Raw genomic sequence first — 27699 nt, 5'->3', positions numbered from 1 at the left:
CTAGCTCTGTTGTCTTCTGAGAGACTGCAATTCTTAGAGAACTGAGTCAGAAATGTATGGATCAAGAGGACAGAACAACACAGGGGACATCATGGTGGGCACTTGAAAAAGACCAGTCAACAGTAATATCCAGTAGCTGGCAGCTTCTTTTGATAGCTGGAAGAACTCTCTTGATAGCAAACTCCGGCTCCCACGGAGACTTCATGCCAACTACCTCAGTAAGGCAGCCTGGAAAAGCAGCTCTCCTAAACCCAAGAGCTTTAGAAAGCAGCAAGCACAGTGTATCAGCACCAGTGGTCACTGATCCAACTAGAGTGAATGTTCTGCTGGATCTGTTACTTAAGGAAATAAACTGGTGAGAGGGGTAAGGAGAGTTATGCCTGCAGAGACTGCAGCAGCTTTATCCAGAGCTGTACCAGCAAAAGCAGATCCACAGGTAAAAGGAAAAGGAAAAGTACCTTTTCCCCTTTTTTAGCACTCCAAGGGCATCTGCACCCAGCTTTAGCTCCCCAGTATAAAGACAGCATCAGCGCACCTGAGAGCAACTGAGATGCTCAGGGGACTGAAGATTAGAATGCACAAGGAAACTAAGACCTGGGTTTGCACATGGAGAAGGCAGAGGGAGAGTCACTGCTGCCTTTGGCTACTACAGGAGCACATAGCAAAGATGGAGTGAGACCATTCCCAGGTGCAGAGGAATAAAACAAGGAGCAGCGAGCATAAATCACAACACAGGAAATTCTAGTTAGATGTACAGGAAAAAAGTTAATCTAAAGAGTAGTTGAATACTGGTTGACAAGACTAAGGAGGTTGGGTAATCTCAAACCCCAGAGAAGACTGAAACTCACCCATGCAAGCTGGTCAGCAACTCAACCTCACTAGCTCTACTCTGAGGTGAGGGATGGTCCACCAGACAGGTAGGAAGGGCTAAACTATTTGATGAGTCCATGGACATATGGAGAGGCAGTCACATCCAAAACATAATTACAACCCTAGACTTCAGAACAGCAGGCTTTCAGCCAAGAGACGGGCTTAGGGAAGACACTGCCCAGCTTTGAAGAGACTAACAAGGAATCTGAAAGGCAACAAAAATATCCAGCTTTTGTTTCCCTACTGCAATTATTTTACTGACTTGATATGTCGTCTTTATTCTGACACACAGAGCTGAGTGTGATGTAGGATGACCCCATCCACATTGAGACGCAGGTGCACACACTGGGATGGAACTCTGTATAAATGCATATTTAAAAGTTAACTCGTACTGAATATGGATTCATTCGTTGTGGCTACCTTCATGAGACCCACACTCAAAACTGATGCTCTTCAGAGGCTGACAACAGATTATTTGCAGAACGGCAAGCAATAAAACAAGCTGCATACAAAGCAACATTTGGTTACTCATTTTTTTTTGACTTATCCAGAGCTCATACTCCACACCACCTGTTTTAATTGCTTACTGACACCTGTTGCTCAAACATAAATCTCAGAGCATTTCAGCTGCTGGTTTTTGGTGGCATTTCTTTTAATACATTCTACCAAATTTTTCATTTTCTTACATTCAGCCTGCTGTATAATACTGACTGAAGAAGGTAGTGGAAATGGAGGTATTTCATAACACGTGGAGATGAATTTGGATAGGCAGAGGCGTTAGGGTTTGTTTCCTTTGTTTGTTTGGGTTTTTTTGTCCCTCATTCCCTCCTCCCCTCACCCCATCTTGTAACACAGCCCTTCAATTGTAACTAAATAACTTCAGGAACAGCATTTCTCATCTCAAGTACACCACTTAGCTGCCACAGCCAAGAAACCACAAGTGGATACACGAAAAGGTTTGAGTCAGTGAATACACAGGACCAAACAGATCCATGGCAAAGCCTAAAGCATCTTAATACACAAGTCAGGCCACAGTCACATCTTTAATAAAAGCACTCTGAGTCAGTGACAGAAAAGATACAGCAGACATGACAACTCTGAAAAGGAACCTTGGGTAAAAGCGTGCTGCTGGTGTTATCCTAGGCCCAGTCAAGACCCCTAACCCTAATCATCCCCTCAGTGGCTTCTCAGACATTCACCAACACTAGAAGACTGCTGAAGTAAGTCACCTTTGCCTCACACCCCTTCCATTGTTGCTATGGAAGCAGCATAGAAGGGTCTTGGTTCTAATTAAAATCACTGGAGTAGATTAATCCAGAGAGAATGCCAGCTCTCATCTCTGCATAGGAGATCACATTAATCCTACAGGAGGCAGAAAAAGCAACCTGCAGAAATACTCCTTCTTAGTTCCCCGAGTTATTTCCGTTAGTGCACTTTCATGGAGAGAAGCCTGGCACCACCAGCCTTGAAACAGAATTCAGCTAATTCCAACAGAGCATGGCAGAAAGCATCTCTCTGCAGAAACAGTTCTGCACTTCACTGATTAGCCTGCTCAAACAGCTGGCCACATGTTTGACAAGAGCCGATGTTTAATCTAGTATTCTCCTTTGTCCAGCTCTTACTGGGACATTAGGGGCCAATTAAAGGTGCACAGGATCCTTTTTGCTGTGAATTTAGCTAAGTACCAATCCTAATTCCATGAGCCAGGGTGATCCTCTTTCTTTAAAAAAAAAAAAAAAAAAAAAAAAAAAAAAAGACTAAAAAGGCCCTGAAGCTCCATTGGTAAGGGCACAAGTTCTGCAGCACTGAGAGGATGATGGCAAAGGGCTTGTTCTCAGAAACCCAGCACACACTAGAGCTTTGGAAGGTTGCATCCCTGCACTTTGGTCTTTGAGTACTGCCACCTGCTCAGTATCGGTAGTGGTCTGGCTTGAAGGGCCCATCCTTTGACAAGCCCAGGTATTTGGCCTGCTTCTCACTCAGTTTTGTCAACTTCACACACAGTTTGTCCAGGTGTGCAGCAGCCACAGCTTCATCCAGCTAGAAAACAAAGCATTGAAAAAGATTAGTAGAAACTTCAGTTCAAGAAATCATGGCTGATAATAAGAAATGATACCTGAAAACCAGTAGCAGCTCCAAGGAGAATTTAACAGACTGATACAACTCTTTTCCTGTCAACATGCACCAACTGCCTGAGTGCAGAACCACTACCCTGAGCACAGAATCATCCCCAGATGGAAAAGTCCCAACTTAATTTGACTTCCTCAGAAGCAAGAGACAGACAAATATATCCTCAAGCCCATTTCAATCCCATTTACGCATTCACATCCATCCACAGGTAAAGAACAGATATCAAACTATTCAAAAATAAGAATGTCCAGTTTGGTAGAAGGGAAAAGCCCCAGTCATGTTTCTGCTATGAGAACACCTGGACATGGACATACTAGACTATCATAATGCTTTATAGAAGTTCTAATATGTACAAATAAAGTAACACATCTCCCCCTTCCAGGTATACTTTCTCTGAGGTATGTATGTTAGGAATATTCATTCCAGAACCACTAATTCATCGACAACACTATTATCTATTGTCATGGCCTTCATGAATAATAAAATACTTTATATCTCACTTCCTGATCTTTTCTTCATTCCAGGGATGTCAGGCAGACATACAAACTCAAGGGTTAGAAAAAAGAGCAGAAAGTTAGAGGATATTTAAGAAAACAGACAGCAACATGGCAAACTAGCTGCCATGTCAAACAGCAAGGCAGAGCCGTGAAAGACGTTCAAGCAGATAGGACAGCACTGGAAGGGACAAGTTGCATATAACAGAAAGATAAGTTATCATATCATTTGCAATTCCTGCAAGATATGAATGATCGCTGCTAAGGAAACGCAGGTGCAAGATAAGTCTGAACTGCAGCAGCAGAGAAAAAAAATGGTGATATCTCCTCTATGTATGTAATTGTTGCAATATCTTTGATCACCATATCAACAAAACGACCAACCATGCATCCTCTGCATGTGCATGTGTCAGCACATCCTAAGCAGAAGTGTTCTAACAAGAAACTACTCTGAAGTAGCTCCATCATAACAAGCATATTAAAGTTATACTTGTGCTGAATAATTCAGTGCAGCTCAACCTGTTGGCAGTTTGGTGTTACTCTGAACATCTACAGAGAACCAGTGAGGGCAAAGATGTACAATCCAAACCATTAAAAACAACAGATTAAGTGGTTGAAGAATGTGGAAGCAAACCGTGAAAGCTATAGGATACTACATAAGAATCAAGAAAACGAAGAAAGAAAACTCAGCTGAAAGAACTATGTCTAGAATGGGAAACAAGTATTTAAGCTCAGTAGATCACGTCAGAGGAAAAACATTAAAAATCAAATACATATCAGGCTGAACTGTAATGATATATTGAGATCTGACAGGTGTGCTTCCAGCACAACTGAGACAGATTAGATTTACTTGAAAAGGAGCTGTTACTGAGTCACCACTATCTCACAAATCAGGTTTTCAAACTGCAGCAGAAAGAAGCTGTTTCACAGTTGCTTCAGCTCATGGACTTCAAGATTTAGAGAAAGGCAAACTGACATTCTTACCTACTGCACACTTCGAATCAAGATGTTCAACATAAGGAAGGATAGATTTGACAGCAAGAACATGGATGCAATAACTTGCTTCAATTTCCAGGAAAACATATTGCAGAAAAGCAGGCATGTTTGTAACAGCTCGTCACCAGTTCTTAAATTTGCATTTAGATCTCAAAGCTACTTTGCAGAACAAGGAGAGGTACTAGCCAAAAGTAAGGAAAGAAAGCTCTTCTATCCATCTTCTGTTGGTTCTGACAAGAAGACAGCTTTATTCACTGAAATTATCTGCGGAGCCCAGTGGGTGAAGATCATTTTGCCACAGTATGTGAACCTGAAAACATCACTGCCATACACTGCACAAACACAACTCCATTTCTAAGTAACAGTTCCGGGTGTTATTCCTCACTTTCAGTTCAAGTATGATTACTAAAAAAATGTTGTTCTGGAAGAGAATGAAGCCAGCAACATCGGGCTTGCTCTTTTTCCTGGGAATTGTCAACAGAGATTTTTCTCTGAAGATGACTGTGTGTCAGAGAGCTGGCTGATCAGCTGCAGATACGCTCTGCTTGATCATCAATGGCAGTTCTGGAAGCTTAAGTTCTTCAGCAAACATTTCACAAATAAGCCCAAACATACACTTTATACTTCCCAGATGAAAAGTATTTTCACATTTAGTCTCACACCTGGTTCTATTTCAAAGCAGTGGGATTTAACTCCAGCATCCTTTTCAATGACCAACTCAAATTCTCATGCTTGTTTTGCAAAATTAAAACCAGGTTAGTTTTGTAAAGGAATTTGCAAGTTATGACACGACCCAGATTTCTCCAAGAACAAAGAATCCATAGATAAGATTAAAGGGAAACACAAGGGAATTTATGTCATTAATATTTTCTGAAGCTATTAGGACCAGACTATGATAAGCTTTGCTCAGGTGCAAATGGGACCCAGATTCTCTCAACTAAAGTAAAGATTTCTGGTTTCACTCCAACTCCAACTCTTCAGGAAGGAGCTTCCTGACTATTCTGAGACAGCAAAGGCTTTCCCAGCACCTTAGTAAAGAGCTGCAAGTCAAGAGGGAAGAAACAAACAAACAAACAAACAAAAAAAAAAAAACAGCAGGACATTCCTGTCACAAACAAGTTCTACTTCTTCACTCTGTCCTAATCACAAAAAAGAAAGAAAAAAGCTCACTTCAGATTGTGCAACCAAAGCCCTACAAGTTTGTGCTTTTCTGCTATTCTAACTCACCTTCTTTGGCAGGAAATGGACTCCAACAGAGTATTTGTCACTATTTGTCCACAGCTCAATCTGTGCCAGCACCTGGTTGGTGAAGGAGTTGCTCATGACGAAGCTAGGGTGACCCATGGCACAGCCCAAATTGACCAGCCTGCCTTCTGCTAGCAGTATAATATGACGACCGTTCCTCAATTTATAGCGATCCACCTGGGAAAAGAGCAGTGAAAGGTGAGGGCAAAAACAGCATTTTAAGTCTCAGAATCACAGGGGCTGGAAGGGACCTCAAGAGGACACTGAATCCAATCCCCATCTATAGCAGTACCCTACAATAAGTCACACAGGCCGGCATCCAGACAGGTCTTGAATATCTCCATAGAAGTCATGCAAAACACGGTGGGCCCCCTTCCCACATCAGCAATTCAGCAGTGGGTTTATGATGCAAACTTTCCTTACAATCAAGATGCTCCTGACCGTTCCCAGCCAGAGTTCGGTAAGGCTCGTAACTACTCTGAACTTCACACTACATAGATCTTATCATCATCTGCTTCATATTTAATCAGTTATCCTGTTCTTCTGGCTCTTTGACATGCATACCATCTCAGGTGACTGTGGCAGGGAACATGCTGCCTGCAATAAGATGAAATTCATATATGCTTAATTATTACTGCTGGTGTGGAGAGAGAGGAGAAGCAGCACCTCTGTTTGCAACAGCCCAGAACATTTGCACCTGATACACAGGTAAGGGCCAGATTTTGCTCAGCCTTCTGAAATTACTCCCCAGTGAATCCTCCCACCTCAGTAATGCCTTGATTTACAGTCAAGGCATGAACAGTTGGTCTTTCAGGGACAGGCTGCTGTAGACATCTACCAAATCTTTGCCACCACCTTCTAGGAGACCTGAAAACACTTGTGGTTTGACAGCTCACCTCCCACAGTGACACCAGACCTAAGCGAGCGTCAGACAAGTCCCAAAGTCAAAATTCAAGGAGATCTATCCACCTATCAAGCAAGTCAGGCTACATGCATAGCTGAAAAGAACTGGTAAATTAAATGGCTGTCCTAGACTCTGGTTCACACTCTTTGCTTTCAGAGAGAAAGATTCATTCTTCCATTCAAGCTGATTTCCAGGCTGTGCTGGGGACAAAAGGACAGACAAACAAGGGCTAAGGAGACAGTGCTCAGTTACAGAAGAACCTCAGAGTTCAGGAGAATGTCACTTCATGTGTGCCTCAACTTTCTGGGCCAGACTGGAATCCTGCAATGCCTATGCTAGCTTTCTGCCAGTTGCTAGCTCTTCTCTCCCTTGCCTTCACCCTGTAGAGAGGAATTATATATTTTATATATAATTTTTATATATTTTTTTATATTTTAGTTAAATACTAAAGCCTAAAATGAAATGACAATCTGGACTGTAAGTTGTAAGAATGTTCATTGTTCCCTGGTATTTACTGTTCAGCTATTATGTCAAGCATGTGGAAGCAGACTAAAGCTTTTAAAAGGCTGAAAAGGTAACAGTAAACTTTGTTAAAGGTGAACAATGTTTTAGACAAACTTTGCTGTCGTAGCATAGACACTGTGCAAGACTTAAAAGGGTTCCTTTCCTGCAGCTGTATTTATACTTTATGTCTCAAAAGGGAATATGAAGCAAAATGCAAGCCACTTAATTTTGTTCTTAAAGCTTCAACCTATAGGTTAAAAGCCATGCTGAACTCAGTTTTGTTTTTAATAATTCTGCTTTCAAAAACAAAAAAATCTCTATTCAGTTTAGAAGTACAAATGCAATAATTTGAACTAGCAATGAGCATTTTACTTGAACACATAGTTCACTTTTAGACAAGAGCTGGGCCTCTACTTATCTTCCCCAGCTGTGATTCAATCCCAATACTCTATTTCTGGGGTTTGTATAATACAGTTTACTGTCTCCAGCACGCATGTAGACAGTAACCATCTCAAACAGAAGCTCCAAATAAAACTCTTTGTTTTTCCTACCCAAGAGCAGTACAGCAAGGTAAGGTTAGCAAGAATTTTCTTTCACTGAGCAGCTGCAATATATTTCTTATGGATGCTAATTCTCCAGTGTGGACCACTAGTGACAGCTCTCAGTTCACTCAAAAAATACCACATGCACCATCAGAAGACTATGGGAGGGAGAAACGAAACAAAGAGGAAAGCAGACAAATCAGAATGCTAAAGAAAAAAACCCTACAACAACATGGCTGATAGTAAACACTGTTTACTGCTACAATTAATTTTCCCTCAACTGTAACACTGCTACAACTAAGTTTCAAGGTTTGAATGTGGTAGTTTAAGACACCGTATCTATACACTGACCCAACAAATCCCTGGACAGCTTCTGAATGGTGCGTGGAACCTCATACCTTTGGCCATCTGCAGACACGATCGATTCAGTGCACAGGGTAATGTGCAATAATGCAAGTTCATGTCTTTGTATGGAAAGAAACGCAGAATAGAAATGGGCTAAGTCAGTACTTGAAAACAAGCCTAAACTACGGACAGACAAACCAGGTGATTTACAAGCTCAGTAAGCTGCTAGAGAATTCGAGTTCCAGCTATCCAACTGTTAAGTTCATCTCCATGTTTACACAAATGCCTCTTCTCCCTCCCTATCTGCACTTAGCTTACCCTGGCCTTTTTGGCTGCTTTGCACTTCCCTCCAGACCATGCATGATATATACATAAGTGACTTATTTGCAGAGCCAAAGCTCATCATTCCCAGCCTGCCCCTTCCTTCCCTTCAAGAGCTGAGTTCATGCTACAAATTAACCTAGTACCAGAACTGCAAGCAGATATTCAAAACAACCTGCCAGCTTTCCAGGAATAAGCCTATTTTCTCCTTGTTGGAAAGCACCAGATGATTCAGAATGGCACATTAAGACATTTTCCTTTCCCAAGTATTAAAGATTTCTTCTGCCAGCTCATCACTTCCAAATAGGGACCATATGATACTGAAAATTACAACACTGGACACTGTTTTGCAATTATGCTTTACCTCTAGCTGACATCTAGCAACCAGACACTCAGCTCTGGTAATAATCCTCAGGATCAAGAGACAGATGTCTTCATAGGAGGTTTTGATCACAGATTTTTGCTCTTGCTTTATATTCCCCTCCTTGCTACAGGATATAGAAAAAGCTGCCAAGTATTAGTAAAAATTCAAGTTGGTACTTGGTATTATAAAAAATGTGTGACTCCTCACTTGGAGTGAAAAAATTCTAAAGGTTAGCGTAAGGCATCACACCTTTAACACAGGTCTGTCCTCTACTTGAGGCCCCCTTTTTAGACGAGGGACAAGACATTAATCTAGCAGGGAGGACACCATGATCAGGAAGATGGCTTTCCCAGGGCAAGGCTCATTTACGTGCACTCCAGGTGTGCTGACCCTGTGATTTCCCCAAATGCAGGAAACTAAATTGCATTACTAGTGGAGGGTGAGGGGGAAATTTTTTTTTGGTGGATGAAAAGCTGGGCTTTGTCCCTCTTACTGCATCCAGGCCTGGGACCCCCAGCACAAGAAGGATGCAGAGCTGTTGGAGTGGGTCCAGAAGAAGGTCATGAATACGGTCAGAGGGCTGAAGCACCTCTGCTATGAAGAAAGATTGAGGTAGTTGGGCTTGTTTAGCTTGGAGAAGGGTCAGGAGAGACCTCAATGCAGCATTCCATTACCTGAAGGGAGCTTATAAGCAGGAGGGGGAGTGACTTTTTATATGATCTGATAGAGATAGGACAAGGGAGAATGGCTTTAAACTAAAAAAGAGGATATTTAGGTAGGACGTGAGGGAGAAATTCTTTACCCAGCACTGCTGCCAAAAACTATGGGTGCCCCATTCCTGGAGGTGTCTGAGATCACGGCTGGGCCCTGGGCAGCCCAGGCTGGGGGGTGCAGGCAGCCAGTCCATAGCTGGAGGGTGTGAGCTTGATGATCTTTAACGTTCTTTGCAACCTAAGGCATTCTATCATTCTCTGATTCTACACATGTGTTTGGACATTTCTCAGTCCATCACTTAGGCCAGGGCAGATTTCTCAGTTGTGTTCAGATTCATTAAAGGAGCACTTTTGTCACAGAACTGTAGAATCATAGAAAGGCTTAGGTTGGAAGGGACCATAAAGACTATCTGGATCCAATATCCTTCCCATGGCCTTGGTTGCCATCCACCAGGATCCACCAATTCTAGTTCCAGTGCAGATGAACTCCCAGGCTGGTTGTGAGAGATTGAAGCTGCAGGATACTTCCTTGTTCCTAAACCCAAAGTCATATCCTATCTCCAGCAGTAAGTAGCAAATAGATAAGGAAGAATACAACAAAAGCCAAATTTCCCAATAAATCCTCTCAGCTTCATCTATCTCAAAATCAAGCTGAGATGGAGGTGGTCCATTCAGGGATGGTTGTTTTTTTTTGTTGTTGTTGTTTTAAAATATACGTTTAAAAATTTAGCTGAAGTTTGTACATATTCTTGTGTCACCTACAGCCCCCTGGATGACATCCTGTGTTAACAGGTCCTTTATTTTGGGTCACTCTGAACCTCCTGCTCACAATAGCAATGGTTTACAGAACACAACAGATACATTCAGGACAGGAAGGAGGTAAGTCTTCAATATTAGACCATATGGGCTACTTTAACCCTAACTCCAATCTTTTAAAAATAAAACATTTGTTTTGAACCGGACCCTTTTAATAGTTTTCATGCCTTGCACTACACTGCATCTCACTGTTCAGGGCACCTGGCTCCTGACAAGAAAAGGGACTGCTGCTTTCTCAAACACTGATATTCAATTTTTCACATGGATTTTAAGAGCCACACTCAATAGTCAAGGGCAGGTAGTTTGTATGTCACTACACTAATATCCATTTCAGCCTTTGACAACATTTATAAACAGTCCCAATTTTAAAACCTTTTAAAACTTGAGCTATCCAAAAGCAAGCAGCTAGCTACAGGCTCTTCTAGGACAGAAGCTAGAGTGAAGTCAGCCTTACATTAAGGTCATGGGCAAGAGCAGGCACAAACATAGTGAGAATCTAAAAGTATAACTTCATACTTCACAATTAGTGCCACAGCAACAAACATGACACTGAAAAGACTCTCACAATGGGTTAGCAAGAATCTGATGTGGGTGGCCAAAAGCCACAGGAGGGTCACGAAATCTGGAAGGGCAGACAGATCTACTAAGACATACACCTAGGTAAAGCTAAAGGAAAAAGTAAAAAACCTGTCTGAGAATCCCACTGTGAGCAAAAGTTACCTCTTCAAAAGGTAATCAGAAGTTCTATACCAAGTTAGAAAGAGACTGGTTAGTTCTAGTGATGTTCTCCCTCAACGGCTGTGTTTCAAACAAGCTTTAATTTTGTGTTGTTTCTGTTTAAGGATACAGCTGAAGAGTAGATCCCTACTTTTCCGCGTGCCTACTGCCATAGTTTGAAGTGAATACATGGTGGGTGTGCAAGCTGAGCAAGGATAAAACATCCTTCCTTCTCTGCCCACACACAGACTTCTGGTCTCCACAGGTTTCTAAAATGAAGCCACCGAGTCTGGAAGAAAAGCCTGAATTTGGCAAAGCTCCACATAGGCTTCCCCAAGGCTTTAATTTCAGAACAAAAAATGCTTTGAAAACAAAGGTGTGAGTTTTTCAAGCCTTGGCAGAACCCCAGAAGACATTTCCTTGAGATTCATTCTAATACTAGCACTCTGCATTAGACCTAAGACCGTTCTGGTGCAGCACATCTACACGAGCAAGTAACTTCCTTGGAGGAAACTGAGATCAACCATTAGAGAATCCACAGGCTCTGTTCCTAAGAAGTTTTATATGATCTCTAATGGTCCGTTCTGTATTCATCATTCACCTTGTTTTTTAAACTGAATTATGGCATTACTTTCAGATGGTGGCTGTCAAAAAGCACATTTTCATACTTTGCCAAACATCAAGGTCGACCTCCCGTAAGGAACGAATTTGATGCAATCAACTATGAGACCATCACTAAGGAATAGGTTCCTGTTTGCCCAGAAGGAAAGAGTACACAGATGTATCCATACTAGGCATCTCTTCTCAGAGACTGTGCTGTAAGTTCTGGGCACTTGTTGGAACCAGTTGTTTTAATATCAGTGCAAGAATATTACATGCAGCTTGTTACAGACCAACAGGGCAACAGCAGAGCAGAATTTGCATTAAGGTTAGCCCAGAACAAACCTGGCTCCCAAAAAAAAACCAACAATATAAAAGCTAGAATGTAAAGAGTAGAAGCATCTGAAAAGAAACACTTTCCATTCTGGCAGCAGACACTGACTTGCAATCACTCTGTTCTATCAGGATGCCTTCTGCACAGGCTGCCTCACCTGAGGTTTAACATTCACCACCTCTACTGCATTTTGATTCAGCCACTTTGCATCAACTTCCACATCAAAATGACCAATATTACAAACTATGGCATCATCCTTCATCTGCTCAAAGTGCCTGAGGGAAGAGACAAAAAAAAAAAAAAATTAAAAAAAATCAAAAGTCAATACACAGAAGAAACATTCCTTTTCCAAATCCAGGAGGTGCTTTGGTCCACAGCTCTGCTCAAGGAGAAATGAAGATCTGCAGTTGATTTTCACAGACATGATGCATGGGTGTAGTAATCATCTACACATGTAAAACCTGCTGGGGAAAGTTTCAAGCTCCTAGAAAAGGACTCTTCCCAAGGATGGAAGAGGCTATTGAAGATAAATTGTTGTCCCAGTATAGAAAGTTGAATTAACTTTTTTAGTTGGTCACTACTGAAATATCGGCAGTTATTCTGTTCCTTCCTACACAGAAATGATCTCTTTCTCCATTACTTTAATGTTCCCAGCAGTTTCACATTCCTGGATACTAATGGCTTCATCTCTCCCTCTTATCTTAATCTGACCTCATACTACAACATATGTCATCCTAATGGCAAAAACAGGAACGAGTTTGTGTAGAGCAGAGGGACTATAAACTGAGATCTGAGAAGTGACAGTAAAAAACCTGCAGGGCTGTTTATTGAGAACAGATTAGTTTCAAGATTGTTGTGTGTATTCACAGATGGAATCACTTTCAATCTTTACCCACCTCCCCTTCTGTTCACATTTATCAACAGAATTCAGAATAACAGAATTAACAATTAATTACAGAATTCAGGCCCGCCCTCCCATTTTCTTGAAGTCTCTCTGTCCATCTATGCTTCTTGTTTCTCCAGCATTAGGCACTGCAGGACAGGAATAATTGCAACGTGGCAACAATCAACAGAGTTCAAAAACTGAACCTTCAGTTTCTCATTAAATTAATGCTATCCCTCACCATGTTGCTGACAAGTTATGACTATATAAAAATCGAACTGTAGCAGTGTGTTGTCACTGAAGCAAATGACTAAATCATACCTGCCCTGAACAATGTCAGTGCAGCCAGTGGTTGTAACAAAGATATTGCCTTCCTTGCAAGCCTCCTCCATTGTAGTAACTTCATAACCTGAAAATGAGAGAAAAAAGATTATCTCCCTCCCCAATCACCAGATGTTGCTCAAAAATGGACTGCAAAACTGAGTAAAGCATAAAGAAAAAATTATGAGTAATAGAAGGCAGTGACAATGCTTAATCTATGGAGAATGCATGTTAGCAGATGTACTCTCCTTACACTAAATACCAAGGCAGCACAAAATATCTGTATCCTTCACCTACTTCCAGTGTGAGAATCTCATGCAACCAACATCCTGCAAACAAGGCTGTAATGTCTGCCACAGCTCTTAGATTGGATTCAGAGTTTGCTTGCCAAAGAAAATGTATCCACAATACATGCAGATTCTAATCATGTATGAAAAGAAATGGGATAAACTGGTAGAACCAGAGCTAAATGAAGCAGCCACAGAAGAGTTGGAGTACAGCTTTGAGAATGAGCTGCAAGCACAGCTTCACACTGGAAAGCCAGAGTGGCAGTGATCTACAAAAGCATCTAATGAAGACAAGGTCTGCTGTTTTACTGTGGAAATATTCTAGTGAGTCTTAACCTCGTAGACTTGCCCAACTTGAAGATAATTAACCCCTCACAACCAGAGTTACAGCATTATGAAATAGTGCTTTCCCACTAGAATCTTTTTATCTGTGCCTCCAAACATATCTTCAAGGCCTACAACAATAGAAGTTGTAAGGAAAGAGTTCATTGTGTGCTCAGTTAAACAAGAGGAGTGTCACTTCTACAACACAGAGGCTGAAACCCACTGAAACTTTCTCAACTGTCATTTATTGCTCTCCATCAACACAGAAACACTCCCATCAGACACAGTCATTTCTATACCTTCTGTTCTCACCTTCCATAGCTGCCTGCAGTGCATTGATGGGATCAATTTCAGTGATGATGACTCTTGCTCCAAAGTTCCGCAGGGCCTGAGCACAGCCTTTGCCCACATCACCATAACCTGCCACCACTGCTACTTTCCCAGCAATCATGACATCTGTAGCACGCTTGATACCATCAATGAGGGACTCTCTGCAGCCATAAAGGTTATCAAATTTGCTCTGAAGGAGAAACAGAAGAAAATTCACTCAAGCAAAAACTCCTTAGAGAAGCAAAATGGATTTGTGTGTGCACACATAATCAGGAGGCAGACAGTCAGCTAAGCATTAACTACACTGAGGGATGAGAAGATGATAATTTGGCTTGATGTTTTCCATTTATCCTTTTTCAATCTACATAGTTATGCCACATACAGGCTTCACCATGTCCCTGGTGAGAAAGATTTCACAAATGAAATAAATGAAAATAAAGGCAGTCTCTTGCTCCTACCAATACCATAGGAAGTTGGCATAGAGTCAAAATATCAAAAGAGCAAAAATCTGTCGTTCAGTTGCATGTCTTCCTGGAGGTCTGTAACTTCAGTTCATACAAATCTTTCATTGCACAAATCCTCAACAGTACTTGAAAATAAGCACTTGTTTGGCACTAGAATAAAGTCAGCTCAATTCAAAAGCTCATTTCAGAGGCTTTTTTTAGAAACAACTGAATTTCTGAACGTACTGAACAGTATTAGTAGTTATTATGCAAGAGGCAAAGACATGGGTGAAAAGGATGTAGAGGACATCCAAAAATCAACTGGTTTCCAGCCCATTAGCTATGAAATAAAGATGTCAGACATCTTTGTGAACAGAAACAAGATAGTCTTCAAACAACAAGCTGCAAAGAAAGCAGACCAAACCATTGAGAAATGCCATTCCTGACAGAAAAACATAGGAGACTGAGGTTAGTCTCAGAGTAAGCCAAGAAGTACTGAAACAGTTGTGCCTTAAAGTGCTACTTTTCACAGCCACACTACAGGCAGGAATTATTATCACAAGGCTTCACTATGAAAACTGTTTAGAACTGAATACAGGAACTCAAAAGTATACTTACTGACTAGTTTTCAAAACACCTGGATACATAAGCTTCATGCACACCTGAAAACCCCTCTATAATTCATCTGCATTCAAAATCATCAACACTCTCTCAATACCATTCTTTCCTCAATTCATCAGGACTTGTCATGGGAAGCAGAAATACAACTAAACAAGGGATATAAACGCTTTCTGCTCTATCCTTAGCAACTGTTGCTTGCAGAAATACTTTGCCCTGCCAAAAGCTCATGCAATTCATTCACTTTCTTTTCCAGCTGTTATCTGCCTGTGGCTTTAAGTCACACAGTGATGATCTGTTTCTTGACAGAGGAACTACCTGTCTGCTAACACAACTATAATTCCAGAGATGTCTTCACATCTTTAGCATTTTAATAATATAACACACATCCTTGCAGACAATTAAGCCTTGAACATTCTAAAAATGGAATATTTATGACACATCACACCAGAGACATCGTGGACTCACTTCAGGGATATGCTGAAAAACCATTCAGTTCCACATCTAGAGTAGCTCAGCAAGGGAAAGAATACTTGCAGGGGAATAACAACATCCTAGCACCAAACCTGTTAGCACAGCATAGCATAAGTGCTTTAACAGCAGTACCTTGGTGACAGAGTCGTTAACATTGATAGCTGGCACCTTCAGAGTCCCATTGGCTTTCATCTTGTACAGGTTGTGAACTCCAGTGGTTGTCTCTTCTGAAATACCTCTAATTCCTATGGGCAGAGCAGAATGATTTATGTTTGGCTGGATTTAATGTCACTGCAAACCAACACGTCCAACGTGCAATAGCGTCTTCCAGAGGTTTAAGTTATAAAAATCTTTGCAGGAAGCAGGGACGAAGTGAGAACCTTCATTTGGATCCTCAAATGGCACTCTGAAGCTTCAAGCAAGTTTTCCCCCACGCAGCTGTCAAAGCAGCTGGACAAAGAAATCTTTGGAAATATAGAAGGGGCCAATTCTAGACCAGACAGTCAGGAAAGACAGCTCTAATCTATTTTCTCACCAACTGAGCCAACTGCAAAAAAGAGTTGGATGTTCACACTTTCTAAAGTCTGTTCTACACAGGAAAGGAGATGAGAGATGACCACACTCAAGTCTAAAGCGTTTGAAACAACTAAGAAAAATTCAAATTTGGTTTTGGATTGTTCTTCTCAATCCTGCTGTCAATAATCAGCTGCAGCTCCCATTAAACATGCTCCACATGCTCCAAATCTAGACATTAACTGCATGAAAATTATGAGCACATTCACAAAGTCTTATTTCAAATAGGTCCTTGTTTGAAAACAGTCCCAGAGGTGGAAGCCGGTAACAAAGGACTGCTTAAAAATACAAACATCGGATAAGGGAACCAGACCTTGATATGACAGTAACTGTCACAAAGTAACCTCACTTCAAATAACACCCAAAAGCCAAATTTGTAAACGTGTCCCTGCTTACCCTTCTTACTAAATACAGTGTGAATTCCAGATATTTCTTTCCCCTACCATCTCAACAACATCTCACTGCATGCAAATTGTCTAATTGCTATACTGTAAGCATTCAGGGTGTTGCTCAAAGCTTACCTGCACACAAAAAGCGGAGGCAATTTGTGACAATCAATAAACCTGAAAATCACCTACGCAGTTGAGCTGCATATCCTGCACAGGTTAAAGTGACTAAGTCCGAGTCAGCTAATCTGTCACTGTATGAAGGACCAGGGGAAAATAGAGCAAATCTGCTCACCCAAGCTGAAACCACCAACAAGAGCAACATCTCTGCGCAGAGATCCATACGACATGGACCTGTCCCACAGCACAGAGCAGCAGTCGGGCTCCCGGCACAGCACCCTGACCAGCAGCCGAGGGAAGGGCACAGCACCAGCAACCCACCATCACTTATACGGGCTTTTGGCTCCGGGGATTGAAGCGCGCCTCAGGAAGGGCGGCGCACCTGGGGCACACGGCCCGGCCCGGGCAGCGCGGCCGCTGCGGAGCTATGGCGCCCCCCTGCGGCGCACCACGGACATCGCCGCCACCTCCGGCTGCCGCGCGGGGAATCGGCGGGGAGACGCGTCCCGCGATGCGGCCGCACCGCCTGCAGCGAGCTGCCAGCACGGACTGCACTCGAGTGCCACGCTGCTCGCTCGGTCACCTGCTGAGACGGTTAAGTTGAGGTCTGGCACGCTGAGAGCTCGCTGGTAGGGGGCAGGACAAGCTAAAGAACATGATCTGGTGCGTGGTGAAATACAGCACCTTTCCCAAAGCGTTTTTCCAGTGCAATTCCCTGAGCAATAAGTGAGTTGAGAACAGAGAAAGGCCTAAAGCGTGGAAAAAAGCTGAAGCAACATGAAGAATTCTTGCTGAACCTGCTTTACCTACCTGATCAATGAGCAAGTCTGCCCCAACGGATCACCAACAATACAGCCTTCCCAGCCCTCTCTGAACAGCAGGCTTCAGCAGAGATGCCAGAAATTATCTCTGCATGAGTTCAGGTGACTTTGTTTGGTTCTGAAGTCTTTCCCTTCCCTTCTTTCATTTACGTTGGTTTTAAGGGCATTTTGCCTAGCAAAACATGGCAGTAGTACAAAGGCCATTCTGCCCTCTAACTGCAGTGGTGCTTAAGGATGAGGGGAAACTTGCAGCAGTTTAATGCATCTCCTATTTCAAGTAGACTTGAATGAACTACAGAGCCCTACTTAAAATTATTCATTGCACACTAGGACTGAACCAACTTCCATATAGATTAGATAGGGATGCAGCATGGAAAACAGCTCCCTGTGAAATCAGGTCAGGAAACTTGCCCAACCTTCAAATAGCAAATGGCACACACTGCTGTTCATAGCCATGCACAGCTCAGCTCCACGCACTAATGTTCTGCTCACTTCTCAGCTTTCCCCACATTCCTGGGGGAGAACAACAGTATGCTGCCACATCTCCTGCACTCACAATTCAGCCCTTCTAAATGCTGTGCATGCTCTAACACTGCTGTTGTCCTGTCTTTACCCACAAAGGGATCGTTGGACTGTGACATTCATTCATTTTCAGTGACTTTCAAATATCACTACCTGCCTTTAAAATTTATTGGCCACTGTTATCCTCAAGGCACAAAAAAAAGGATGCTGCACATTCTCTTTGAATCAGCCTTTGCAACAAACAGCTAAGTGCAGATCAATGCAATCAAAGCTCTCCTCACAGAGTCCCATTCTGGAAGTTTTTCTTCTTCTAAGAAGCACGAGACTGGCTGATAAACCATAGCAAGTTCTGTCACCTTCCACAGGTGGTGGAATGCTGCAAGAAGGCTTCTCAACTCCAGTCAGTGCAGATAGCACACATTTTAGCAAGGGAAATGTTGACAGGTATGACATTCCATCTAGGTCCTTCAAAAACCCAGGTGAAGGGCCACTCCTGTGAAATGGGATGGCAGACCAGAGACGGATGCCAATACAGGAGACAGACCCTGTCCTGCTGAAACATATCATACTAATTGCTTGCACAACAGGAGTGCGAGACAAGTGAGAGGACTTTGAAGAGCAGATAACAAGGCTGCAGGTGTGAAAAGTTCAGCACAAGCACCCTCAAGAACAAACACAAATAGACACAAATTGAGGCGTTAACTGCATGTGCTTGACAGGGGAACAACCCCGTTAAACAGAACTCAAGTATGAAAAAATGCATTTTGGGGCCTGTCACAATTCCAAGGAGACACGATTAACTGTGGCTTCATTGGTCATGAACTTCACACACAGGCAGCCCAGAAGAAAGAGACCTCTGGTAAGAAGACACCAATTTCCACTGCATTGCAGTTCACTGCTGGAGATCTAATGACATGAGGATGAGGGTCAAAGAGAAAGCAAAGCATGTCACACAGTTGCAATTTCTTCTTTTCCTTGCCACCCTACTCATACAAGCACACAGATGGGCTGTACAGCCCAGCCTCCTTCCTTCACACAGCCCTGTGTGCTGACTACTTCTTATTCTAACCTGTTAAGGCAGTACAGCTCAGGAAAGCTGATCCAGCAGTTTCTAAGCAACCCCTGTAAGGGCCCCAAAAATGAACAGCAGAACAGCAAACAGTGATCAGTTTAGTTTCCCCCCCATATGCCTATTCAATTATCTCCAAATCCTAGATCAAAAATGTCCTTCAGCAACAATAGGCCTCTGTGGCTTGCAGCAGCACATATAATGAAATCCAGCAGAGCAAAGAAGCTGCTATAGTTGCCCAGCTCAGATCAGCCTGCTACTGCAAGTCATGCCAAAGTACCCTCAGATAAGTCTTTGTACAAATAACACGTGCTAGCCACACCATGCTGTTTTACTAGCTTATACTAAAGGTAATAACATCAAAGCAAGAGTCACAACCCTGACTATCAGCATCTTTACTGATAAATGGGAAGAGTAATGCCTTGCAGTTCATGTACTGTGAAAAACCATTCCTTTCCAAGAAAAACTACAAGTCGCCATGAGTTGATGTAAAGGTGCATTGAGATTACAGGGAACAAAGAAGCAACAACATTAGAAAATATTAATTGCAAGCAGACATTAAGCAATTCTAAAACCCAGCCATTTCCAGAAATGCCTTGGCCAGACAGCAGCCCTACTTGTCATTCAGGTAACAGATAATGTGAATGAAGGTCAGAAGAACAGTCAGTGTAGTATAAGTACTACAAAGGAAGGATAGAAACAACAGCTCCTGCAGAAAAGAGATGCTGCTCTTGCACTGTCAGCAGTTTTTGCAGACACATCCCATTGCCTGCTTGCACATGCCTTTCCAACCTTCCCGCACCCCTTTTACCAAAGCAGGGAATTCCCACTGAAAAAGTGCCAAACAGGCCTCCCAGGTAGAACTGTACCTGACAAAAACTGCAAGTTACCTTTCAAGAGCTGTGGATATTTGGTATGAACTAGGTTGGTAAGATCTCCACCGTCATCCAAAATCATGTTGAGGGGCTGCCCGTCCTTGAAGTACAGGGTCTGCTCAATGCACCACAAATATTCCTCGTCCGTTTCTCCTTTCCAGGCAAATACTAAATAGGAACAAACAAACAGTTTCTTACTGAGCAAATAGCAAAGCAGCAAAATGAAAATTTCATTGGCAGCACTCGGCAGCAGAGCTGACAGGTAAATGATTATTTGTGCCTGCAAGCCAGAAGAGACATTTTCACTGGAAAGAAGATCAAGATCTCAAAATGAGCAGAAGTTAAAACATTTTGCCTTCTGTTCCAGGCCATGAATTTGATTAAAACTAAGACTTCATTGCCTTCCTCACTATTCCACATTAAGAAAGAAAAATCAAAGCAAACTAAAGCAGACTCACATCCACAACGCCCCACTTACTCCCTTAATTCACCACAGTACCAGGAATTACAAATAGCTGCAGGACATATTGATACAAACAAATGAAAACACAACTACAGCATTTCCAGTACAGCAGGAAAAATGCACCAGCCTTTGGCACGAACAAAGCACCAGATGAGAAACTCTCCAGCAGCTTTGTATTCTAGTTTCCAGCACAGTGCTAAAATCCATGCTGCTGTGCACCCTCTGCTCTTATAAGGGCATAACTCAAGATCAGCACATCTACTACCAACAGCACGCTTCAGCAACTAACACATCTATCAGTGCCTTTGTCCTTCCAGGCATTTGTAGCTGCTTCATGCTATGCTCAAGCCCTGTCGATACTCAGCTATTCAAACATACTGAGCACACAACTTACATACCCTAACACTGGACACCTGATAAATTGCCACGTTTCTGCTGTTTATACAGAAAACTTCAGCTCTGAAGCCATCCCTGCAGCTGCCCCTTCTGCAGAAATGTGTATCAGTGTCCCTCATTGTCTACAAAGGATCAGCATTCCTCCCACGTCTCTAGATTCTCTGTATGAAGTGTAATATTAACAAAAAGTGCAAGTTCCACCAAGCAAAGACAACAAGGGTGGAAACCAAAAGGTCAGATGGATGCTCCACCCACAGACTGCTCTTCAGTTGAGTTTTGAGTGTTAAAAGCAGTGAGAGATGCAATACTCTAACATCTAGATCCAGGCAGTTGCTGCTGGTTCTTTCACATTGCACGCTAGGGGCAGGCAGGAGGTGATGCCCACAGACAGTAATACCACAAGAGCTAGGGAAGGAATTTTTCTTCTGTTACTTTAAAATGGACTACAGTTGGGGAAAGACTTGTTGCAACAGCTAATTATATCAGTAGCTAAAGACACCTCCAAAGGAAAGAACCAGGCTGTCAGAAAACAGATTTTGCCTCTGCTAACAGCAGGGCTCCCTTCCCCAAACACTATTAGCAGCAAGCTTGCTGGAAAGCACCAAACACCTTCCATACACACCTACACACCAATCTCTAATTACCTGCCCATTTAATCATCTTAGTAAACAGGCTTAAGGTTGGTAACATACAACCCAGCTCTTCTGTAGTCTAACACCAGATCAGCCATGACCAAGCATGCTAAACTGTCCGATGCAATGCAGTTTGGACATCCTGTTTTGTAACAAACACTGGCTTTCAGAGGCTACTTCTATCCTGAAGTTTATTCAGAAAAGCTTGATTTGTACAGTTTGATTTAGCTAGAATAGGCTCTATATCCCAATTCAAAGCCCAATTAGAACACAGAAAACTTACCAGGGATGCCAGCTTTTGCAATAGCGGCTGCAGCATGGTCCTGAGTGGAGAAAATGTTGCAGCTTGACCATTGTACCTGGAAAACAACTCAAGTTTTATTTGCTGAACAAAGTTCTGAGATATCAGGAACTCTATTTAGACAAAAAAGGGAACAAGAGCAGAGAAGTGTATTAGTGCAAATTCCTGCCTTTCTAAATAGCTCTGTAAAAGTACAGAGAGAATAATGGCACCTCAAAGGATAGCAGAGCTTCAGCTGTGCCACGTATTCAGCCACCTCTTTATTTATGAGAGCTTGTGCCAGGCACCCAAAGAGTACGTCCAGCTACAGATCTTCAGGAAAAGCACAGTGTGATGGGTTCAGAAAGTCTGCATCATTGAAGTTCAGATTTTCAGACCAGCCACATAATGAGTGTCCAGTAAAGGCTATGGCCATGCAGCAGTACCAAGTGGCACTCAAAAATGTCAGAAACACATCTGAAATGCTGCATGCTATCAACAGGCATTCTCATGAGATTATGTTCAAACAGCTCCCACTCTGTTCTCCAGTCATGGAAGCTTTTCCAGCTGAGCTAAGCACTTCCCACAGATTTCATAACTAGGCTCGGGCTCCTAGAAAAGCAACAGCACATCACTGAGCTGCATTAATAGGGACCTGCACACCCACTGCAGCTTCACAGTAGTGGCTCCCAGGTCCGCTCTGTGACCAGGAACCATGCACTGGAGCTCTCACTCTGTTCCTTACAGAGCTGACCAGCAGGTGGGTATCTGCATGCTGATTTGCAACAGACCTTAAGGAGCTGACCAAATATTCTAGGGAGCAAGCTGGCTGGGCTGGTTAGCAGTGTTTTAAACTAGATATGATGGGGGAAGGAGTTGTGCTAGGTTACAGAGAAGAGCTTGGGAATGTTGTTACCTTGGGAGGTGGTAGGGGAAAACCTCAGACTTGTCCTGGAGGTATTAGGAAGGGCTTCTCCAAGAAGGCAATGAGGCCAATAGTCAAGCTGAAGTGCTTTGTTAGAAACCACGGTGCAATTGAGAAAGTATGACCTATTTGCTATCATGGAAACATGGCAGAAGGAATCCCACGATTTCTAGTGAGCTATGTCCTCACTATTATATAGCTTGGGTTGGAAGGGATCTCAAAGATCACCTGGTTCCAACTCCCCAGTCTACACCCCCAAAGAGACAGGAGAGTATACAGAGGATACAGTTTCATTGCAGTTACTTTCCTTCCTTCCAAGCACACAGACTGTGGTAGAACAGATGAATCACGGTTGAATCCAAACTCAGAGCAGTCTGAACATGCAGGCATAAGAACAAGAAAGGAGCTCACGATCAAGCACCAAGATAAAAAGCACCAAGAATGCAGCACACATCTTCAAGGCACAACCCTAGTTTATCCTTAGAGAACCAAATCACTGCAGGGATCTCCCTGAATGACTTGATACGTCCCATACGACACTGAATTTGGGCTGTTTTCAGACTGAAGGAGTTTAGCTATATTTAAGATAGCGCACAACTGCTGCCTAAGCCAGCTATGCTAGGATACAGCAACCAACAGGAACAGCAAAGAACTTCATAAAACTCAGCAAGAACTGCTTGCTTTTAAATCCTGAGAAGGGACAAAGTTACATACATAATAATAGGAACAAAGCCAGGGCTAAATCCACATCAAAGTTCTCCTTCAGCACTGCACTAGCACAACAGCTCTGACCAGGACAATCTCCATACACAACAGCACATGCTGCCCCTGCATCCTGACTAGATCTATTCCCCCAGCTTTCACTTTTTAAAGAAATGCTTTATCTGTTGGAGAGAGCTTCCCCTTTTTCCACTGCCTCCGGGTAAGCATGACAGCGGTCAATACTTGTAATCCTTCCCTTGTAATCCTCAATACTTGTAATCCTTGTGTATGAGGCACATACTCTCAGGAACAGATCCCATACAGGACCATCTCTGGGCAGCCAGGGTGCATACAGCTAAACTTCAGGACAAAGGAATTTCAGATCACAAATCATGCTTAACATAATCCACCACTGAGCTCCCCGCTCAGTACACAAGCTATTTGGATTGTGCTGAGATGTCCTGTGCAGTGATCACTCAGCCATGATGTTTGGACTCCATTCTGCAAGTCAGGCACACGGCACAATGCAGTAAAGGGCTTACAGGTGTCTGAGTCTTTAACATGGACTGTGGTAATTGGTCCAGAATCACACACTGTGCTTGAAATCAGTGGAGTCCCCACCTGCCATCATTGAGCCACACTGCTTGTGCAACATTTTCTGCACAGCTGAAGGGCTAGCAGCTCTCAGAAGTCTCATAACTTTTCGCTGAATTTGAAGCCACAGTGCAGTTCTTAATACTAGCTAATCCATGCTGCAGGCAGTCACTAGAGCCTCAGCATTAACAGCAACAACACTGCATGCCCAAGCAAGCACAACACAATGCATGGGAGCAGTTCCTAGCATCACTGCTCAGGGAGCTGCATGAAGTCGACAGAGCTGCTGAAGCCAGCAACCCAGTCTAGAGCTGGCACTTCTGAAGCTGCAGCTTGTCCAGAGAAAGGACACATACCACATCCTAGGGGGTGTGCGTTACAGCTGTTAAGTTTTTGCTTAAGGGAAGAAGAAATAATCCATCCGGAACACAGACTCTTCTAAAAATGCAGACAAATTTGCCAGGATCCCCTGTGATAGTTATATAAACTGAAGCAGTGCCCCAGGCAGAGCATTACCTAAGAGCATGCTGAAGGAGAAACCCAGAGTCACTTTACCTCAGCTCCCAGCTTTATAAGGGTCTCTATGAGAACTGCTGTCTGCACAGTCATATGGAGGCAGCCGGCGATCCGCGCGCCTTTCAGGGGCTTCGAGGCACCATACATCTCCCGCATCTTCATCAGCCCTGGCATCTCATTCTCTGCAATCTCAATGGCCTTGCGACCCCAGTCAGCAAGGCTGATGTCAGCTGCAAGAGAAGGAGGACAGGTGTCAGAGTTTAAATAGCTGAGACCTTGGTAGCCCTTCTCACACTTGTGGATAGGCATCAGCTGCAACAGCTGAACTGAACACCAAGCAACAGCTGGGAGGCAGAGTAGGGGAAAAATGGGCCCCATCCTTCTCACCCCCCTGCTTTTGCACTATGGCGCACAGGCTTTTAAGCAAGCTCAGACCAAACAGCCCCAAAACAACAAAGCTCCTGCACAGGCACATTAATCTATTGCTCAGGAGCCCTGCAGCCAATTTATTAAGTTCCAAGTTCCAATTCATTTCTGCAAACGCTGCCCAAGGCTCTGACAGTTCCAGAGATTTCCTTCCATAACAGAAAGAGTAGCATGCCTGGGGGGAGTGCCCGTACAGTCACAGCTTCTACAAGTGGGAACACACATGGCACACTCCCTGCAAGGTCTCCAGGCACTGAGCCCAGCCCTGACACCAATGAGGACTCAGCTGCACAGGCTCCCACTGTGTCTCCATAAAGACAGCTTCTAAAGCACCATTACTCACAATCTGCTTTATTTCTCCAAGAAGGATCTTTCACTAAGAATGTTCACTAAAAGCTGAACAGGAGATTTCCAACAGCATATAGAGCAAGGAAGAGAACGCTGCACCTACAGCAGGTGGACAGCCAGCATCCAGGCACGCTGCTCCACAGCACCAGCCAGTGCCAATGCCCCAGCACCCGGTGAGCTCTTTCAGAGGCCTCAGGACATTATCATTTCACTAACAGCACGGTCAGATAGCTTGCTTTCAGCTAGCTGGTGAATGCACCAAGTCAGAGCTTCCGGTTTCACGCAGACAGGCTAACTGCACTTTATTTCCAAGCGATGCCCATTAAGCCCGCGTGCCTGGGCGTCACAGCAAGCAGGGGCTGAAGAGGCCGAGGAGGCGGACAGACACCGGAGCACCGCTGACAAGGGGGAAGTGGAGGCGGGGATGCTCTTCAATCTCACCCTTCTTAAAAGCCGCGCAGACTTTCCAGTGCGTGCTTTAAAATAACCCTAGTATTTTAGGTTCACATCCCTGTCAAATTTTTTATTTTTATTTTTTAAACGAGTGCACTATTTTCTTATTATGTTTATTAATCCTCCAAAGCCCTACGGCTCTTTAGAGGCGATCGTTCCGATCTTTCCCCATCGCACCTCCGGCCGGCTGCAGCCCCGGCTCCGGCGCTCCCCGCGGCACTCGCGCAGCCCCTCCCGCCGCTCAGAGGTGACTCCACGCTCGCATCCCGGTCCCGATCGTCAGCCGATCCTCCCGGCAGGACGCATCCAGCGGATCCCCGCTGCGCGCCCGCAGCCCCGGCCACCCCTACGCGGCCGCCTCCCTCAGCGGCCCGGCCTCACCGCGGACCCCCACGCAGCGGCCCGGCTTCACCGCCCCGCGTCCGCACCGCTCGCCGAGGAGCGGCGGGAGCCCCGCGGGGCCGGGCCGGGCGGGCCGCGCGCACTCACCCACTTTGTAGGGCAGCCTGTCCGACATGCCGGCGGCAGAGCGAGCGGGAACAGGAGGCGGCTGCGGCCGCGGGCGCGCTTTAAGCGGAGGCGGAGCCGCCGTGTGCGCGAGGCGGGGCTGCGCGTGCAGCCCGGGAACGAGGAGAGCCCGGACCGGCCCCGCGCCGGCGTGGGAGCGCTGCGGAGCACGGTGGAACCGTACGGCGGGGCCGGGCCTGGAGGCGCGGCTGTGGAGCTGCGCGCCCTCCCCTCGCGGAGCGCAACGAGGCGATGCGGCGAGCTCAGCGGCACGTGAGCTGCCCGGACCTTGGACTCGGCTGCGGCCTGATCCTGCTGGAAGCCTGTGGCAGCCGCCCCAAATGCCTGCCCCGGCGGCGACCAATGCGGGTTCCCGGCCCCGGCCTTGCCCGAGGGTCAAACACGCGTTGGTTTGCTCTCTGTACTGTTCTAAAGCGTTTTTCGGAAATTTCAGTTGTGATCTGGAGCAAACTGTGCAACCGGCATGTTGTACGTCATTTATCGATGATATATTTCACAGTGAAGGCTTCCTCATGTTTACCCGGTGTTGGAAAGCTCGGGAGAAAGACAGAGGGGAGGATCTTGGTGCCTGTCACGTCTCAACCTTCTCACGGGGTGAGACAGTGTGCAGAGGCCCTGTCCTCTTTGATGTTTGCTAAATCTGTTTTTCTTTTGCTGGGAGTTTCTTATCCTAACAGAACAACCCTACAATATGTTTTCTAATCCCTAATACTACCCCCGCGTTGTTTGGAACATTTAACAACTATTGCAGTTTTGCAAGAAAGAATTAATCACATAATTCAGGAATAGTGTTTCTAAGACATGCCGCTAACATATACAGTATTTTTATTTCTTAGATCAGCTATTTCTAAGGATAAGTTACAGAATACAATGCATCATGTTCTACTTCTTCAAACCAATTGCTCTTTTTGATATCAAGTGCAGAAACAGCATTCCATTCCCACACCAGGAATTCTCACTGAATTATTTTGCAATGTTTGAATTCTCCATGTGGATCAGTGCAGAGTTTACCCCGACTCAGAGTGCTCCATGTAAATGAGATTCAGTATTTGCTGTCTGAAAAGCGGTTGTACTTCAGTTCTACAGCAAACAGCCCACACTGGCTGTAGTCCTGCAGCCAGTGGATGTGCAAGCAGTGCTATCTGTGTTTGATATCTGCAGTGCTGCTGATGGTATTCTTGTGTAACAGTGATAGGACTAGAGGGAATGGCTTCAAACTGCACCAGGGGAGATTTAGGCTGGACGTTAGGAAATACTACTTCTCTGAAAGAGTGGTCAGGCACTGGAATGGGCTGCCCAGGGAGGCGATGGAGTCACCAACCCTGGAGGTGTTCAAGGAACATTTGGATGTTGTGTTAAGGGATGTGGTTTAGTGAGAGCTATTGGTGATGGGTGGATGGTTGGACTGGATGATCTTGTAGGTTTCTTCCAAGCTTGGTGATTCTGTGACTGCACCAGTACACCTGGCACCGTGTCGAGCAGTTCTGTACATCAG

General features: G+C 44.2%; 1 protein-coding gene across 1 annotated transcript; it reads right to left on the bottom strand.

The window, feature by feature from the left end:
- Nucleotides 1-1894: 1894 nt before the first annotated feature.
- Nucleotides 1895-26295, bottom strand: AHCY (adenosylhomocysteinase). Its single transcript, XM_052684148.1, has 10 exons — nucleotides 26166-26295; nucleotides 24489-24679; nucleotides 21716-21791; nucleotides 19957-20109; nucleotides 15708-15820; nucleotides 14023-14230; nucleotides 13100-13187; nucleotides 12053-12170; nucleotides 5718-5912; nucleotides 1895-2910 (listed from the first exon to the last, which is right to left on the bottom strand). The coding sequence occupies exons 1-10, from the start codon at nucleotides 26191-26193 to the stop codon at nucleotides 2779-2781; spliced, it is 1302 nt and encodes a 433-aa protein (XP_052540108.1). The 5' UTR covers nucleotides 26194-26295; the 3' UTR covers nucleotides 1895-2778.
- Between the last annotated feature and the right edge of the window lie 1404 nt (nucleotides 26296-27699).

Source organism: Tympanuchus pallidicinctus, unplaced genomic scaffold (genome assembly GCF_026119805.1).
Source record: "Tympanuchus pallidicinctus isolate F22 unplaced genomic scaffold, pur_lepc_1.0 scaffold20, whole genome shotgun sequence".
NCBI lineage: Eukaryota > Metazoa > Chordata > Aves > Galliformes > Phasianidae > Tympanuchus > Tympanuchus pallidicinctus.
The sequence above is the reverse complement of the archived record's forward strand: the minus strand, read 5'-3'. Positions and strand labels throughout refer to the sequence as shown.

What these genes read in the sequence shown, in the direction of transcription:
- AHCY (XM_052684148.1), bottom strand. Translation starts at nt 26,193, where the DNA reads ATGTCGGACAGGCTGCCCTACAAAGTGG. An exon ending in CAGGCTGCCCTACAAAGTGG is followed by an intron (nt 24,680 to 26,165) that starts GTGAGTGCGCGC and finishes CTTCTCTTGCAG; the next exon opens with CTGACATCAGCCTTGCTGAC. An exon ending in ACTGACATTGTTCAGGGCAG is followed by an intron (nt 12,171 to 13,099) that starts GTATGATTTAGT and finishes CTCTTCCCTCAG; the next exon opens with GCACTTTGAGCAGATGAAGG.